We start from the raw sequence: 18,713 nt of genomic DNA, 5'->3' as shown, positions 1-18,713 counted from the left end.
TATATTTAGCAGATGCTTACTTAAAATAAATTTTATGGAACTTCTTCCATGTATGGAAGTGTTTCACCAAAGCAGCAGTTTTTAGCACTCAGTAAATAACTCCCCTTAGCAGAAACCTTGATTACAAACAAGCCCTGCTTTGCCAGGCTGGGAACACAGAGCCCTAACTCTGCCTTTTCATGGGCTTTCTGTTTCAAAAATCATTCCAGGCCTCAAACTGGGAAATATGCAGAGTTTAGAAAGAGGTACTTTACTAAAAGCTGAAAATGGACTTGTGCATCCCAGCAAATCCAGTGTACAGCCAGGGCAGGTAACAAAGCTATCTTATATGGAGATTAATCCTTGCAATTATCTGTAATTATTCTGTGTTCATGTCACAAGCCCTTGATAAAGCAGATATTCACATACTTCTGCTACTGAAAAGGAAGACAAGTGATTTGTACAGGTTTACAGAAGAAAAAAGCCACATCCAGAACACAAAACAAACTAAAGTCTATTGTTTTAAAAAAACCCTCACATATGGGGCCATTTTAAACAGGAACTAGGCTGTATTCACATTACAAGGAAGCAAAATGGAGCAAAACCTGACATTGTGAATTTTAAAATATGTTAATTTTTAAAAGCCATTACCATACTAAAGATGCACAAGGAAGGAAGAATGGGTTAAAATACCTCACTGTGTCATTTTTTAGTATCTATAAAAGCCTTTAAGACAGGCTTGTTATTCAAAGAAAATAACCAGCCACCCATCCAAAGCACTCTAATGAATTCCAAAGTGTCAGTGGCAAGGGCAGGGCAATTATTCTCAAAGAAAAATGAGCCTCCCTGGGACAGCAATGAGAAACAACTCTGCTGGTTAAAGTTATATTGCTGGGGAACCAACATTCCTTTGGTAACTTGGGTGCTTTTGAAATCTTGCCAGCACTGGCACATGAAGAGCCTTCTGGAGGGAATTATTGATTTGTAAGGAAAAAATATTCAAATAAAGCCACAACTTGTGGGCTACTCTGCTTCAATCTGAAAAGGAATCCCTGAGCTAAAGCTCATTTGAATATTCAATTTCCCATTGTGTTTGCTACTGGAGTACACACTATGTCCTCTGCATGTCTAAAGCCTTGACTGAAACTATTGAGTGCAGGTCTAAAAGAGACAATTCTGGTTAAAAAACACCACACATTTTCTTTTTTCAATTAGGTATGTTTTTTTCCCCCAAACTTCCCTTTCAAAACTCACCTAGAACTGAAGACACTTGAGACAAAGTAAGAACTGGTGCTATGCAGCTAGGAACTTATGGGAGGCAATAACCACTGAGAGAGAGCTCTGTGTGATATGCAGTAGAGCAGAAAATGGAAAGTGCTGTGTCCCTCTGTATCCCTCTGCACTTAGAGTCAACTGTTAAGTGCAACCAGAGCTAAGCTGGTTCCAGGTATGTCAGCATCTATGGTAAATCCATCCCATAGTTTGGATTAACTACTCTGGACAACTGAGAGTTGGCAATACCTTGCTTTAATTAATACATTAATTATGTTTAATACTTTTCTTATGTTCAGTTTCTTTAAATTTGACTTTTATTGTGCTTCTCTGCTCCCAGTGAAATACCCCCTTAAGACAGTTCAGACTGAACTGACAGTTCAGTTCAGTTCATTAATTTAAAAAAAAAAGAAAAAAAAGGAGTTTCTCTTAAGGTTACATATTTTCATAGCAGACTGGTTTCTGTACTACTATTCCCAATAATCCCTTTTCCACAGTTTCCTGTCATAGAATCATGAATACTTTGGGTTGGAAGTGACCTTAAAGATCACCTATTTCCAGTTCTGCTGTTTCCATGCTACAGAACCCTTTTTATCATCACTTCAATTTCCCTGAGGCCTCAGTCCTGCCAGGAATACCCAGCCTCCCTTGTCTCAGCTCCTGCTGTGCATTTCTCCTGCACACCCAGCTACCATTCCCACCTTCTGAGAGTTCCCCTTGTTCCAGAGACCCCCACGTACCTGACTGAAGGGGGGGCGAGGCCCATCCCCCAACAGAGGCGTTTTCTGCTGCTGGAAGGGCAGAGGGCCCTGGGAAGGGTGCGGCCCCCTCGAAGGGTTTGGCTGTCCCTGAGGTCCTTGCATGTTTCCTTGAGGCCCCACCATGGAGCCTTGTGGAGGTCCCTGCTGGCCCTGGGGACCTGGCGGCCCACGCATTTCTTGTGGCGGTCCCAGCATTGAACCTTGAGGCGGGGGTCCCTGAAGGCCCCGCATCTCCTGGGGACCATGTCCTAGTAAACCACTTTGCATATGAGGACCTCTCATTTCTTGTGGATGACCCATCATCATCCCTTGTGGATTAGGTCCCTGGTTATCTCTGGGTCCTGGTGGACCCTGCATCCCTCTTGGATTAAGTCCCATCAAAGGCCCTTGAGATATAGGGCCCTGCATGCCTTGGGATCCCGGAGCTCCTTGCATGCCGTGAGGAAGAGGTCCTTGCATTCCTCGTGGACCAGGTGGCCCCTGCATTCCTTGACCTCCAGGGGGACCCTGAGGACCCAGGTGACCTTGTGGGCCAGGTGGGCCCTGTGGTCCTAAATGAGTCTGGGAGCCGGGCAGGCCCTGCGGTCCCAAGTGTCCCTGAGGGCCAGCACTGCCCTGTGGGCCTGGGGGCCCCATCGGCCCGTGAGGGCCTGGATGTCTCTGCATTCCTTGATGTCCGTGTAAATCCTGAGGCCGTGGCATTCCTTGTGGAGGCCCCTGGGGGCCTGGAGGTCCTTGTGGTCCCATGAACCCTTGTGGACCTCCAGCTCCTTGGTGTAATGGACCTTGAGGTCCCATTTGTCCTTGGGGTCCTGGAGGTCTGAACTGTCCTTGTGGGCCAGGAGGTCCCATCTGAGGCATATTCATTGGCATCTGCTGAGGTGGAAGGGGCTGCTGAAAGCCTTGAGGCATCTGTGACATTGGGCCTTGCCCTGGGAAAGGCTGAGGTCCATGGAGAGATCCTCCTGGGGGTGGTGGCTGCACTTGCTCAGCTTGCTTTTGTGCAAGTCTCTCAATCTTCAGTTGCTGTCCAAAAAAGAGAGACAGAAAATCAGTTAAGCGCAGAAGTATGTTACAACTAAAAATCGAAGCAGTCATCCCATTTCACAGGAATTTAAGAATGCTTTCCTTGTAACTAACAGAAATCACCAACTGAAGAGAACCACTGGTAAAGTGAGATGTGGGGGCCTCGCTGAGAGATTCACATCATCACACATTAAGTGCAATATCCTGTTCAATTAGATGTCTTTTTGGAAAAAGTGAAAACAGCCAAACAGGTGAAACTGCTGCGGGAAGCTGCTCACTTTAGTGCTGAAGTCCAAATCTGTCACAGAAAGGACTGAAGCAAACTTATTAATCCCTGTGTTTCCACACACACATACCTCCAGGAGTTGTGGGTTTGTGTACTGAAGTGCTGCCATTTCCTGCTCAATCTCTGCCTGTGATTTCTTCTTTTCCTCCAGCTTAATATCCTCCTTTCTATCATTCAATGGCTCAGGTGGGGGAGGCAAAGGAACTTTATTTTGCATCCATGCCTACAAAGATCAGAAAACACAAGATTAATTCTGTAGAACATGTGTGCAACACATTGCTGCAATGAGAAAGCATAAAAGGATATGCTGAAACATTTTGTAGTATGGATACTTGAAAGTAAAAACAACACTGAATAAAAAACTCCTGTATCTTCAAGTTCTTTCTAGGTACAGATACAAGATAGAAGGTATTTAATCCAATATTTTATGTTTAAATAGTTATTAAACTAGCTACTGTGGTACATTGTATGGGGTGTTGATACAGGAGAGCTGTAAAATCCAAAACATTTCAAAAGACACACTTTTTGAAGCTGGGAAAAGAACAGGTTGTTCTGTTCACTCTGTGTCAGGTACTTACCTGCTGAAACTGTGCTGGTATTGGTTTTGCATAGGGAACTTTTTTCTGTGGCACTTTCTTTTGGTCCTTTTGCATTACTTCCTCCATTCCCCAATCCAGTCCTGGGATTGTCATCTCAATGTCATTGGACTCATCTTTCCCTTTGGCACCAGGGAAACAAACAGTCAGAGCAATGCAGGCTTACACAAAGATCCTTTATTTTTTTCACAGAGGTTTTCAGCTCATCATTCTTTACACAGGAAATATGAACAATACAGAACTTAAGAAAAGAGCTCCCAAAGAATATGAAAAAGAAGTGCCACAGTATCTGGATTGCTCAGGAGAATGCTTCTCCATAGCTATTACTTACCCATCTGCTCCTGCTCCATAGCTATTTTCAACTGTTCAGGTATTCCCATCCCAGGAATGACTGCCAGGCTGTTGGGCTCCAGATCATCTAGAGAAAAAAAAAAACAATAAATATATATAATTGGAAAATATTTCTTTACATTACTACTTTATCCCTTTGGATTCTCACATGCTTTTGCCATTAGTATCATATTCCAATAGTAAATAGATATTTACAACTGGTAGGTCACAATTTAGTTTCATGTATGAATTACAGGATATTTAAAGAACTGCAAGTTCAGGTTCATAAATACACCCCAAAAGGTAAAAAACTACGTCCTTTCAGGAAGATTATTTAGGGTAGAAGCTCAGAAAAAGAAGTAGTAACTCATAACCAGTCCCATTTTTGTTTAAACAAATCTTATATTTTAAAATTTAACTTGTATAAAGTGCTGAATTTTAATCCCCCCTCCTCCAAAAAGAAAAAAAAAAAACAAACACATATAATCAAAAATCTGAAGAAACAGATGCAACTACAGGTGGCTGAGTTGAACTGGTCACCATTGAACTGGTCAGTCCTGAGCAGCCTAAAATTATTGGGATAAATCCTTAAGAGTAAAGTTTAAAGGTTTTAGTAGAATTATTTTTGCTTTTCCTGTTGCAGTTCAGGACTGTGGGAAGCCTTGAAGACAGATGAAGTTTTCAGAAAGAAAAGGAAACTGGAGATATTGCCAGAGGAAGAGCCAAACCTCCTTCCTGTGATTGACAGAGCAGGTCTTACCTCCTGGAGCTGTGGAAACAGAAGAAAAGCCATTGTTGGAATGATGATCACTGATAACACAGGCAGTAAAATCATCCTTAGAAAAAGGTATTTTTGCCCAAGTGGTCCCCAATGCTATAATTCTGCTTCCTCATCTTACCCAAAAGTGTTACCTAATGACCTAGGCCTGTTCCTGACCCCAATCCTCTTCCTTCCCTACTGAGGAAAAATGCCTCACCATATTCCACCCCATCCTCTGACATCCCAGGCAGCAGGTTCAAGTTGTAACGATCTCGCATTTTATCTCCAGGCCGATTTCTAGTCCAAAACTTGCTGTCAAAAGGAAGTTACATGATCTCATTAAAGGGTCAAGAGCATTAACAACTTTTAATCTAATTAGTTCTTTGATTTTTAATATAGTATCTTGATTATGTAAGGATTCAACTCTTACTAAATCAAGTTTAGCTCTAGATCTGAACACAGGGTACGAGCTTCAAACAAAAAATAAAAAACTCAACATTACAACCTAGAAGATACTTCAAAGTATAATGGGTGTAAGTACAAGGCATCAACATCAGATAATGAAAAAAATATTTCTAGTTCATTCCAAAACCTTCTTGCTCAAGTATATTCTTCATATACACTAAATATACACATGCCCTCACAAAAATTTACTGCATTTATAAAATGCACTGTGTTTATAGCATGTCCAAACTGAAAATACAAACTACAGCCTCTGAAGGTGTCTGCAATGTGAAAAGACATGACCAGCAGATGAAATTGCTGTGGAGATAGTACTTCTTCAGCAAGAAACGACAAGAATTCTTTTTAAAAAATTTTCTTCAGTGGATTTAAAAGCTCCCACCAACCAAAATCATAATATTTGTTACAAGAGGTCAGACTCTACCTTGAAATATGAAATGTCAATGCTGCCTAGTGCTTCCTAACTTATGTTAATAAGTTATGTCTCTGCTTTGGCCACTGGTTGTGTAACAGAACCATTCCAATCTATTTATTCACTGATGCCAAACACTGTTCTAGTTTCTAAAAGTAAATATGTTCCCTTAGACCTTCTCTTTAAATACTTGAAATTACCTGGTGTGATCATTTGAGCCTGAACACAGAATGTGTCCAAGGGGATGCCATGCCAGACTCCAGATCATTCCTTCATGGGCCATTTCCATTCCACCAACCTCCTTCTCAACCCTGATGCATTAAAAAAAATAAAAATTAACCATACACAGCTGAATATCTCCTAGAGTTACAACAGAAAGCTTCTGCTATCCAGCTGTTCTTCATCCTCTATCCCATATTTTGTCAAATTTAAGCCTCTGTCAATTTTCTACTGGGTGAACTGATTGTTCCCTGTGGTTTTAACAGGCAGCTCAGTAATGTAGGGATTTTTAGTTGTACCTTTAAAACCAAAATAACTACAGCACCTCAGAACAAGCTTTAAGAAACTAGGAGTTTCAACCATTCATCACAAAACACATGGCTAGTTTTGTGCAAGCAATTGTATCCTTTAAAGGACATTTCTACAGGAAAACTTATTCCTAAATGAAGCATATTAACAAATTCCTCAGGTACAGAGAAGAAGCATTATCATAAATACTCAGGTTAAATATGGACCCAAAGGGGAAAAGAGGTATTTTGTGTTTTGTCTAACAGCTTGCACAGCTGACCAACACCTTTCCAACGTGAAAATGCCACATACCCAACATGCCAGAACAGCAAGGACCCATCAGAGCCTCCACTGGCAAACAGCCCCTCATGAACAGGATGCCAGGCCACAGCTGAAACACACAGCAAGCCACAATCACAAGGTATAATACTAGGATTTCAAATAAATGGAAATCATTTTCATTTTAAATCTAAGCTTAATAATAACAATCTACATGATAAAAAGAATTCTGACCTGTGGCCTCTTTCTTATGCCCCCTGAAGACCTGAAGTTCTTCCTTCAGGTTGCGGATGTCGAAGAGCTTGCAGAGGTGGTCACGAGAAGCTGTCAGCAGCCAGTTGCCATTGAGATTCAGTTTCACCTCCATCACTGTGTTTTTGTGAGCATGCCTGCAAGCAGAGGGAAACAAACAGATTGTTTGTCCTGAAGCTGGTTTCTCAGACACAGATCTAAATGTGTTGTTTGCTAGTCACAAATATTCAGGTTAATAACAGGGCAGTTCAGGCTACTAAAGCAGAACACTGGGGCTTCCTGTGCAAAGGCCCCGTGCTTTGATCCTGGTCTTTTGTACTGCAAAGCAACTGGTAGCACTCACTGAGACAGTATCCACTTACTGTGCATGTTTCTACTGCAGCATAACAAAGTTTTCATCAGCCAGATGAAACACCTTGTTTGTTTTTCCCTATCTCAGTCTGTATGAGAACTGTGTGGTTAGATTGTCTGTGCAGAAGAACAAAGTAAATTTAAATAACAAATGCTAAAGACTCCATTTTCCAAGTAGAGAGTTGTCCTCATCTAACCTCTGGATTTTCTGGCACAGCTAAAGCACCAGCTTCATGTGTATAGCAACTGTGTATGGCTGAAAAGTTGTGAGGAAAAGAGCTAAGGAGGGAACTAAGAAAAAATTATTTTATAAAGTTAGCTTATATTTGAGCAAATCAAAAATCTGTGGGTAAGAACTTACAGTGTGGCAAGGCTCTGGCCAGTCTTTGGATCCCAGAACTTGATGGGCTGTTGGCTATCTTTACTTCCTGAAACAACTAATCCCTTGGTTGGATGCCAGTCAACACATTTCACATCTGCTCCATGGCCTGTTAAGATAAAAATTGTCCATTCTGAGATTTCACAGACACTGAAAAATTACAGGGTGCTCACCTTATAACTAATTTAAAACTGAATGAAAAACATCACAGAGCACAGGTTACAAAACATAAAGTGAATAAAATCCCTGCCAAGTTTTTTAGCTTGCCTTTCTTCCCACTAATCATTGGGAGCACTTTCTCCTCAGATTACGCCCTCAAATCAAGCTCACTGGAAAAATTATCTAAGAAGTTTCTGTTTAAATTTGTTCTTTTCTTTAGGCTTTGGCCTTAGACAACTTCACAGTATTTTAAATGTAGCACTGATGAAGCATTTATATGGAGGTGGTGAGGTAAAATGATTGTGTGACACTTCTTTCAGTGAAAAACTGAGGAAATATAAAACAAATACCTATTTGTTCCTATCCTATCAGTACTATCCTTTTGCTGTCCTGTCAGAAAATAAGTAAAGAAATTAAATAATGGATCTGAAAACTAAATTAGTATATGATGAAAAGAAACCTTAAGAGATGTGATCTCTTACCAGTTTACAGGAATTCAGTTTTTCCAGTGCTTAAGAGTTAGCAAAGAAAAACCCTTGTGATATAATTTCCTTTTGAATTGACTGAACTTGAGAGAGAATCAGTGCTGTTCAGATGAGCTAAAATCCATTAAAAAAAAAAAAAAGCCTGTTCCTGCTGCATGACAAAATGAGGTTTCTGAGGTTATCTATAAGAATGAAATAAGAAGCAATAATTTCTTTCTCCAATCTCTCTCCACACCAGCCCACTTCAAGGCAGGGCCAACAGTAATAGTCCATCCCAGAAAATGAGGCAGCATGCAGTAACTGAAGAAAAAAGCAATTTGAGAAAGGAGGGTCTGCCTGCAACATGAAGGCACTGAAGTGATAAATGGCATGGAAGAATGGGAGCACACTCCAGGAAAAACTAAGGATTGCCATCAAGTCAGACAGCTCCCACACAGACTGCTCTGCTACACAGTGGAACACGTAAGTTAAAGCAGCACAAGCTGTCTTAACACACATCTCACTTTGACAAGACATTAAAAATAAGCATCAGCTGAAATTTTCCTGAGGCCACAGAAAAATCAAATTAGAATTGATGCCCTTCTGAGCCCTGAAATCACAAGCCAAAGATTAAAAGGATAAAGGTGGTTACTGTTTATTGAAGGATGCACTTATGGCAAAATGCACATGTGATATAGGGCTATGACACTTTTATAAGCTTAGCAAATTAGCATAATTGACAAGAATCCCCAGTCAAAAGTACAGTTAATGAAGTAATTCCCCCCTTGGTTCAGCCTCCGACTGAAGCCTCCTCCCTTTCTCCTAGCCCCACATTGTTCATGTCTACACACATGGGGAAGCAGAAGAATGGCCTTGGTTCACTGAAGAAGTGAGATTAGAATGGGATTCCAGGAATGTGTCTGTCTAACAAGTGCTGGAAAAGTACTGAATGCTAGCTAAGAAACCATGTAACTATACAATAAGAGTCTGCAGAGCTAGGAATATATGAAAAATATTTTAAAAAGCAAAAATCTTTTGGCATCAGAATAAAGAATATACTTGCATCTTAAAATAGAAGCAAACTCATAACATATAGAGCACACTCTCAAGTGAGTGCAATTTTCCTCCTCTCTGGAAGAAAGGACAGACAGGGAAGAGGTTCCTGACCAAAGAAGAAATGAATCCAGCCTTGGCAAGTATATGGGAACAACTATAAGACCTGACTGACAATGTAGATGAATGAACATAACTCTTCCCCAGGCACAGCAGGCAGAATTATCTCTGGAATATTTGGGGTTTCGGGGAAGAGCAAGTGCCTCAAGTTGCCAAGACCATCAATGTACTCTGGTGGTCTGGGCTACCAAGAGAGGCCCTCTGAGATGTAGGGTTTCCTTCCTCTCTGGCTTTTCTAATGCAGAAAGAAGTGACAGGCACTGAGTGCATTTGCTATGACTAAATCTCTCAAGTAAAACATGAAGCTGAACAAATCTTGCTTCCCAGTGTTTATTTGGAAGCAACAATTCAGCCAGGAGTAAGGGAGAAAGTGCTCCTCCTGCACAGGGGAGGGGAATCCATGCTTGCAGATTTCCAGCTAAGGATGTTCTGTAGGTAGCTGTCATCATGCAGTCCCCCCAGGGAAAGAGATTTTAATTCAAGTCCCTCATAGAAAAACACCCCATTAAAGTTAATACTTTTTTGAACCATATGAAAATGTGTTCAGACTAGAATGCTTGAGTACTATCATAGATATGAAATATACCAAGCCTATGAAAACCATAAAAATCTGCTGCCTGCATGGAGTGACATTGGCACCATTGCTGTTCCTGACACAAAGACAACTAGCAATGGAAAAGCACAGGAAAACATAGGGCTAATTATGCTTGATGGGAAAGATTGCACCCAGAAAACAAGTGATGCTGGTGAAAGGCCATCTCTGGGTGACAGCTCAGCCTGAGCAAGGCCCTGCCTTAGGCTCTTCTTGAGTTAAGCCAGCCCAAAGACAAATATGTACCCTGAGAAAAAGAAGGTTTAGAATGGGCAATGTTGAACAGAGCAATTGAAGCACCCACCCTTTCCAAGCCTTCAGAAGGGAGAGGCAGTGACAGACAGCACAGGCTGACAGAGCTGAGAGGCAGGAGAAGACCCCAGGACACTCAGAACTTGTAACCAGAGCAGAAAAACCATTGGTTTATCAAAACATATCAAAAGGCTTTTGGCTATCAGCACATGAATACTGTCCATGGGGATCAGAACTTATAATATTTAAAACCATAACTGTTATAATCTTTGTATGATTAAACAGGTAATTTCTGTTTAAAACTGGCATTTCCTGCAGAGAGCATTCTTTCAACCAGTGCACTCTGGATTATGGCAGCAGAGGAGAAAGCTGGGAGCCTCCTGTGTAATCAAACCAGTGATGGATCCTGCCCTCAACAGAGCCTGTCAGCCCCAGCTCTGCAGAAATGGGACCATCACACTTTTAGCTTCAGCTTCCCAATGCAACGAAGCTTTCTCAAGAGAAAATAAAATCTTTCCCGACAACAATTATGCTTTAAATACACTATTCTCAAGGGATGAACTAACTCAGAACATTTACATAACCAAAATAACTGAATAGCATCATCTAATCAGACCTTTCTTAATTTCTTTTTATATTGAAGCAACTGACGTTGTATATTGCTTTTCCTTCTTTCTGCTGAGAGATGGGCACACTATTATCTGTAATGAGACACACGATGCAGAAAATACATTTAAAATAACATTCCAGAGAAAAAGCCACCTCACAGATTTTATTTCACAGTTGTTTTCAGTTCTTAGTGCTGGGAATCAGCCTCTCCTCCTCTGGTACAAAACCCCCTTGTCCCCAGACACCAGGCTCAGAAAACCTTAATTCATGCAAATCTCTGCAGTTTACATTCCCTGTTTGCTGGCAAAGCTTTTGCTCAACAGTCACACACAAATATCTGCCTCTCTGCTCAGAGCTGCAGGGTGAGAATTCTTCTCTGAACAATTCCTTCTCCTTTGCATGGACCTTATTATCAACTCCCTGTCTTGTAGGGACACTTTAAGGATAAATGAATTGAAATGTGTGAATTGTGTAGGAGTTGTGGCCATAGAAATCCCACAAACCAACCAACATGAAAGACTGAAGGCAAAGATTTTTGAGAAACTCAAGTAATTTAAAATCATGAGTGAAAGTCTGAGCATAAACCTATATACAAACACTTGTTAGTTTTACTTACTACAACTTTTTCCAACCATTTAAAAAATTTGCAGAAAAACAAAGGCAGGCAAATGTAGCACCTTTGAAAAGCTTAAAACCAAAAGTAGTTCCCCAATATTACCTTTCACATGCATAATAAATGCTTTGAGTGCCCTTAGTCACAATCTTCTTAATTAAAATACTGATTGTTAGTACTTCCAGCCAATTTCTTTGAAGGGTTGTTCTTTAAAAGACACTGAACAGGAATCCTGGCTAGTGAATAATAAGATTATATATAAAGGTATTTGATAAATCAAGTATGTCAGAAGTCTGAAAAGTACACATATTATAAGGATATGATTTTTTTTTCCCTCCTCACACCAATTTCTGCATTTATGACTTTCTGAACATAGCTTACCATGTAAAAAAGCTGGTTTGAATCACTGTCTTTATATTACAGTCTATAAAATATCCACATATTTTATAATGCAACTGTGTATAGCAGTTATAGATAGATCAGGTTTATTGCTGTAGCTTAACTTTCCTGTTTTATATTCCTTCCCCATGGGACGTGCCCAATTCTGAAAGCACATCAATTCAAAGAGAATTTTATAGATGATATTGGAAAACTTCTAGATCCTTCTCAGCAATTATGTGAATGTAGACACACACACTAAGATGCCAGTCTTAAGGCATCTTCATATTTTAACACCCACATTCCAAAGAAAATGGGTATTTATAACTTTTTATATTTTAAAGAATTAACCATCATTTAATTGCAATGATACTGTTTGTCACTTAGAATTCAATTTGTTTGGATATTTTTTAAATTCTGTTCTAAATGGAGAGTAAACAGAGTTGTGTATCCCCCACCCAGCCTGGTTAGATCAGTTTTTTTGTCACCACACACTGACATTGACCTTCCTGTTCTCTGTGTCCCCAGAACAACATCACACCTCTCAGAGGGCAGGGCCTTGGCACAGGATTATCTCCAAGGGATCTGCAAAGAAGTCCTCCAAAAAATGAACCAAACAAATGTTTTGGAGTCTGCCTATAGCCTCTAACATTAACTTAAAAAAAGCCAAACCAGAAAAAATTAATTTGATTAGAATATCAAATAATTTGATGCCTCACAGTGACATTTTATGTCAAAGTAACTATTGGACAGCATTAGGTCTTAAAAAAACCAAGCTAAGGTTCTCCACCCTTAAAAAAAATAAAAGAGGGCAAGGAAGAAGGGACAAAAAAAGAGACCTGCAAGTCCAAGATAATGGGAACAATGTTAGCAGAAAGGAATTCTAAGTTTTCTACATAATTCTATTAGAATTTACTATTTGCTTCCAGCCTATTATGCAAATTAGATTATTCTGCCATTATTCTGTTCCATTTTTATGAAAGGCTTTTTTGAAATGTCATGGGGCAGTCATCCACTCCCCAGAAATCCCCTGTTCCATGCACAGCTCACTGAGGAACTCAATTCCCCACACCTAAAACAACTGGGCACTGTTCTGGTCCCACTGACCAGCTCAGCAGTAAGGACAGGTTTCTATTTAATTTCAGTAATTTAGTGCTCTTTGTCCTATCAAGTTAAGTGAACTGTCCTCACCCAAGAGGTGTCCTGGAGCTCCTGCACTTCCTCTTCTGCACTCCAAGAATGAATACCACAGAAATCCTCCCCTAGAGATACACAGCCAGCTTGTGCTTTTTAGCATCATGTGGGAGGTTGCGCATAAAAAATTAAAGAAAAAGTTCCTTTCAGTCTTCACTGGATTAAGAATAATGCCTTCCATCCTACTTTCAGACTTCTGTACCACAAACACAAGTTTTGCTGTCCTTTGTTTGCTCAGTCTAGCTCTCTTCTAGTTTATTAATCTTGTTATCTAGAGCAACAGCAGAGAGATTGCTGAGAAGTTTTAGTCAACCTACAGGGGATATCTTCAGATCCTTAGTATTCCACTAATTCAGCAACAGAAAGGGACATAATTCATATTTGTTTAAAAATTTATGAATAATTTTCTTTTTTTACACCTCTGTAATAGTAATTTCATCCAGACAGAAGCTCTTGTAACAGGACAGTTTATCATCTGTGAAATCAGGAGGTTAAGAAACAATACTAATCACAAAACACTAATGAAACAGGTGTGGGTAAACATTACTTTCCCCAAGATCAGCCAGAATAGGTAATCAGTGTTTCCATAAATGAGTTTAGAGTTTGTATGTGCTCATCCCAAACTTAAACCAATCAGTGAACAGTTTGAATTCTACAAAACCCTCATGAACTGGCAAAATAATTTAAATTTAATGCTGATTGTGTGTTTGCACAGCTTGGTAATGGTAAATGCACTGCAAGAATAACGAATTAGAGTTGTTACATATGTAATTAGCAGTAAAGTGAATTCTTTACACCTGTGGAAATTCAATGACAGTATCTTCTGCAAGGGCTTGCTTATAGCAAGGGGAAGAAAGGCAGCTGAGTTCCAGTGGATCTGGGAACTGGTCACGAAGGGTTAAGCTTTTAGGTACCCACATGTTCAACTTAGAGGGATTGTTTGAATTCTTCAATTCACTGAGGCTGAGCAACTCCCAAAGCTGAAAGGATTTCTTTTGACCAGAACCAACAATCACAGAGCTGAAGATGCTTGCTAGTTTAGGTCTGTGGTGGCAGGTCCATGTTTTTTAATCATTGACTATGTTCATGCTAGAGTTTACAAACACCCTAAAGATACCTCTCCTTTTAGACATATTTTCTTTTTCCTAATTCCTGAAGTTATTTTTGGGCTTTATCACTACCTACACCTACTCAGGTTATTTGTGCTGTAAAACATATCAGGACAAAAAAAGTCTGACTGAGACCAGTAGCTGTACAACATTAAAAGCTGTTTAACATTCTCTTTGTGAGAACAACAATAACAAAAAAAAAAATCAATTAAATATGCATGGTTCACAATTTCTAATCATAAGACACAGTTAAGTCATATCTAGACTGACCACAGATAATTATCAACACTAAGTTATTTTAGTATGTAAAAATATTACTAAAATGTCACTAGTTTTGCTTAATTAGCATCCAGATATTTTAACTTAGCACCAATTTTATGCACTTAATCCCCTATTTATATCATTAAGAGCATCTCTGTGGTGGAGATCACCTATGTGATAATGCTTTAGATGCAGCACAATGTTTTAGTGCAATACAGCAGTCATTATTTCTACTTAAAAAGTCACTACTGATCTTAAAAATAAAATTAGAAAGCTCAGAGCTAGCTCAGAAGAAATGACAGGGAAAAAAAAGGGCAGAAAGTGTCCAAAGAGAAGATATACCACATTAAAACTTCCAACACCTACTTATTCCAAATAGAAATGAGAGTGCTTAGCAGTAATGCAGCTGAATTCAAGGACCAAGACAGGTTTTCCTCACAGTTAAATTATTTATGAAATGCAGACTGGATTCTACTTTGCACTCAGGCACAGTTATCTACTAAAATTCTTATTGTTATCTACTAAAATTCTCATTGCTATTTAGGATTTCTTTGCATGTACTTATCAGAGAATTAAAAGGAAGTTTTTTTAATTGCAAGAGGTGGAACCAATTTTTTTTTTGCTGTTTACATTACCTGTAAAGTAGCTGGGACTAGATGTTCTTTTCTGTTAAAAAATTAGCCAGCCTACTTTGAAAGCAGCAACACACTTGCTTTTCATTGACAGAAAATATTTATTTACAAGGGCATTTACATTTAATGATAAGAAAAATATCGTACAAGAAACATTAAAAAATGAACAGCAATTTTAAGAAAATCTCTCATGCTTCACAACATCAACATCTGGCAGGAGCCAAACCCCCACTCCCTCAGAAGAGTGTCCCAGAGTTTTCTACTGCTTGTTTTCTGGCCCCTTCCTTAGAGTCCCTGCACTGGATCTGACAAAGGCTGCACTGCCCCTAAGGAGTGCTGAGAGTCTGGAGCCCCAGGCAGGACTGAGCTCATCCACACAGCAAGGGGAGAACAGGAGAGAACAGAACAGGGCGGGTTCAGCTGTGCCCAAGAGTGGAACAACACTGGTCCTTCAAGGGCAGAAACGGCATCAACTTAACAGATGAGAAATTCCATTGTTTTGTCAGTCATGAGTCTGCAGTTTTGATTGCTTTGTGGCCCCATAATTGGGTACAGAATCAAATTGCTGAGCAGTATTGTTTTGTAAAAATAGACCAAAATATTTTCTGCATGAAAATGTTCCCAGTCAAGTCCTCCAAAAATGAACCAAACAAGTGTTTTGGAGTCTGGCCAGAGCCTGTACCATCAACTAAAAAAAGCCCAATCAGAAAAAATTGATAAGAATATCAAATAATTTGAAGCCTCACAGTGACAGCTTATTTCAAAGTAACTACTGAACAATCAGAACACACACTTGTATTTCATGAATCAAGAACGAAGTGAGGCAGGAGTTAAAAACTGGTGCCTGAAGCTTTCAGGAACTGATGGGATTTTAAGATGAACAGAACCTAGAGTAGCTTCAGTGGGGTTTTCCAAACACATAAGAAACTAGTTCTGGGCACTAATTCTTGAAAATGATAACTTGGTGTGGTTACCTCCTGCCAACAGGGAGTCACAATCCCCACCTTTCCACCAGCACTCTTCTGCCCAGCCCTTGCCTGTTACACCCGTGTCACAAAAAGTTTGTGACACTTTGTGACACCTAAAGTTTGACAGATTTACTGAAACTACAGTAAGTAATGCAAAGAAGGAATGCCAAAACCACAGTATGAATTTGGATGTATTTTGAAATTAACTTGGAGCTAATAAAGGAACTTTGGTGCATCCCAAAATTCAGACTGGCAATTTAGGTAACAGAGGGGGAAAGGAAGGAAATCAGGGCAGACACTGCAGAATTTAGTACCTCCTTGCCTCTAGCTCTCTGCTTTGACCAAAATTTTGGTCAAGGTTCTAAGTGGTAAAATCAGAATAAGCTCCCAGCTCTGGGAAGAGAACAAAGACTTCCAGAAAATCGAAGAGTAACCATTAGAATTAATTTCCAGTAATTATTTCCTTTAACATCCTGCTGGATACTCATTTGAGTTCTGCTGGTGATTATGGCTGTTGCAAGAGAAAAGAACAGCCCAAATACCTAATTTAGAGGTTAATTCAAGTTTCAAAGAAACCCCTGTGTGGGTTTCTTTATGACCAGAGAATTCTCTCAGCAAGATGTAAAAAACTAAAAAAAGTATTTGTAGATCTCAATAAAAGAAGTTACAAGAAGTCTACTGCTTTGATGTAACTCAATATACCCTTACTGCCAAGTGAACCCAGAATATTTTAATAAAACCACCCAATACAGAAGGACTACCAAGATCTTTCAGTTAACTTGATATTCTTTAACTGGAAGAATTTTTTCATGGTTAAGATGACAGGGCAGCCTCCTACCTTTTTAACATCCCTTTGAGAGAAGAACTATCACCTGTCAGTCAAGTCAATGACTTTTAAAGCAGCCATGATCACCAGATGAGCACTTGTCCAGCCAGGTGCTCACTTTAAGGGCCAGCACTTCTACAGAAATGCTGTTTTTCTTCTTGCTGGCCAAAAAAATACATGTAAGCTATTTCTGACAGTCAGCTTACCATTACAAAATATTTCATAATTATGAGCCCACTATAATGGCAAGCTGGGAAGCTGGGAAAACTATTTTCTTTGGTTGGAGAGCAAAAAGTGCATGACTGCCAATACTCCCAGTATTAATAAACAGCAGCAGGCCTGGGGTGAGGTGAGAGGGCAGACAGAAAGGTTATTATATAGACTGCAGGAAAAGAATTGTGTCAGTCAATAATCCAATTAGCAAGTGTAAAAGATCCAGGAAGGGATATGAAGACAGAGCCATTCAATTTGCTCTGTGCATTTTGCAATGCCACCAAGGCTGAGCAAAGGGGGAACAGCAGGTGCACTGCAATAAACTGCTGGCAGAAAGCAGAGCACTGAGTTACAAAGCACTGCTCTTCCTGAGCAGACAGAATTCTCAGCTCAAGCAAAAAGGGCCAATTTTCAAGCAACTGAAATACAAAAGGGCTGAAAAATGACAGGGACAGAACCCCACCTAATGAACAGAGTACCATGAACAGAAACAGAAAAAATTCTGGCATGTAATTATCATATGTAATATCCCACTACTATATGGGTATGTTTAATTTAGCTGTGATTTGGGGCTAATGAGAAAAAACACAGCAAAATTTAAAAGAAATAACAATCTCAGTGAAAAAGTGTAATTGAAATGCAGGAGACAAACAATGATTTGAATAATGTTGCAGACACCTAAGAGAGAGAAACCCTTCATTTGAAATTTTAAGCAGCAGAGATGAGGTCAGGCAAGAGACAGAAGAAGGAATGTTTTCTGTCTTACTTTAAATTTCTGCACCATCAGTGATCTCATTTCCTCTTATTTTCCTGACTTTCCTGTATCACCACTGCACTCCCAGTCCTCTCTTTCTTGCCAACTACTAATTCTGAAATTTAAGAAAATCTTTCCCTCTTTTACATTTAAAAATAACACTGCAGTTCCTAAGCAGAGAAATACAAATATCTTTTAATTCTAAATAGAGGTCCCTTATTAAACAACTGTTTTGCAGTGTTGCTGTACAAGTATTTATGAAGCTAAAATTCTGTGCATCCCTATGTATAATTTTAAATTTTACAAGCACATGAATGGATCTGAAACAAAGTTCTTCACATGTGACTGAACAGAGAGACAGGGAAAAAGGTGATGTTCAAAACTTACCAGGGATTTTGTGCAATAAAACCTAACAAAGAAAGGGAGAGATGTCAACAGGAAGAAATGGGATAAAACAACCAAATAATACTTAAGTAACTCAGATATATCAAAATCAGGGGGGACAGATATGGAGAACATGTAAAGATAACATATATGGGCATGAGAAGAAAGGCAAAGGGGTTATCACCAGTTTAAGTGGGTTTCCAAACAATTTGTGGAAAATCCTGTCCTCAGATTCCTTTACTAACATCACACAGAGATGTGAACAAAACAAGAGAGATGCAATTTTTAAAGTTAAAGCAGGGGAAAATATTGCTGCTATTACTTCTTAGTGTAAAAAATATATATATATATAGGTGTGACACAGTTTCCTATGACAACGTATCAGAGAATGTTCTTCCAAGAGCAGAACAGAGGAGACAGGAATCAAACATCCCACCACACCAGGCTATGGAGAGACTAAATACTTCCAGCCCTTCTGGG

At 39.5% G+C, this 18,713-nt stretch overlaps 1 protein-coding gene across 2 annotated transcripts in view; it reads right to left on the bottom strand.

Annotated features, from left to right (window-relative positions):
* The window catches only part of WDR33 (WD repeat domain 33), a 71,981-nt gene that overhangs the window by 10,542 nt on the left and 42,726 nt on the right, over nucleotides 1–18,713 (bottom strand). The window contains exons 8-17 of one of the 2 annotated variants that reach the window (XM_036388541.1): nucleotides 7,635–7,761; nucleotides 6,905–7,059; nucleotides 6,704–6,782; nucleotides 6,085–6,195; nucleotides 5,228–5,322; nucleotides 5,011–5,019; nucleotides 4,252–4,338; nucleotides 3,903–4,042; nucleotides 3,395–3,547; nucleotides 1,992–3,038 (exon numbers count right to left, since the gene is read on the bottom strand). In XM_036388541.1, coding sequence (XP_036244434.1) covers nucleotides 1,992–3,038; nucleotides 3,395–3,547; nucleotides 3,903–4,042; nucleotides 4,252–4,338; nucleotides 5,011–5,019; nucleotides 5,228–5,322; nucleotides 6,085–6,195; nucleotides 6,704–6,782; nucleotides 6,905–7,059; nucleotides 7,635–7,761 — 2,003 coding nt within the window. Of the gene's footprint in view, nucleotides 1–1,991; nucleotides 3,039–3,394; nucleotides 3,548–3,902; nucleotides 4,043–4,251; nucleotides 4,339–5,010; nucleotides 5,020–5,227; nucleotides 5,323–6,084; nucleotides 6,196–6,703; nucleotides 6,783–6,904; nucleotides 7,060–7,634; nucleotides 7,762–15,169; nucleotides 15,777–18,236; nucleotides 18,259–18,713 lie in introns of those variants that run through there. The other variant, XM_036388543.1, reaches the window with a different exon arrangement.

Source organism: Molothrus ater, chromosome 10 (assembly GCF_012460135.2).
Source record: "Molothrus ater isolate BHLD 08-10-18 breed brown headed cowbird chromosome 10, BPBGC_Mater_1.1, whole genome shotgun sequence".
Taxonomy (NCBI): Eukaryota; Metazoa; Chordata; class Aves; order Passeriformes; family Icteridae; genus Molothrus; species Molothrus ater.
The sequence above is the reverse complement of the archived record's forward strand: the minus strand, read 5'-3'. Positions and strand labels throughout refer to the sequence as shown.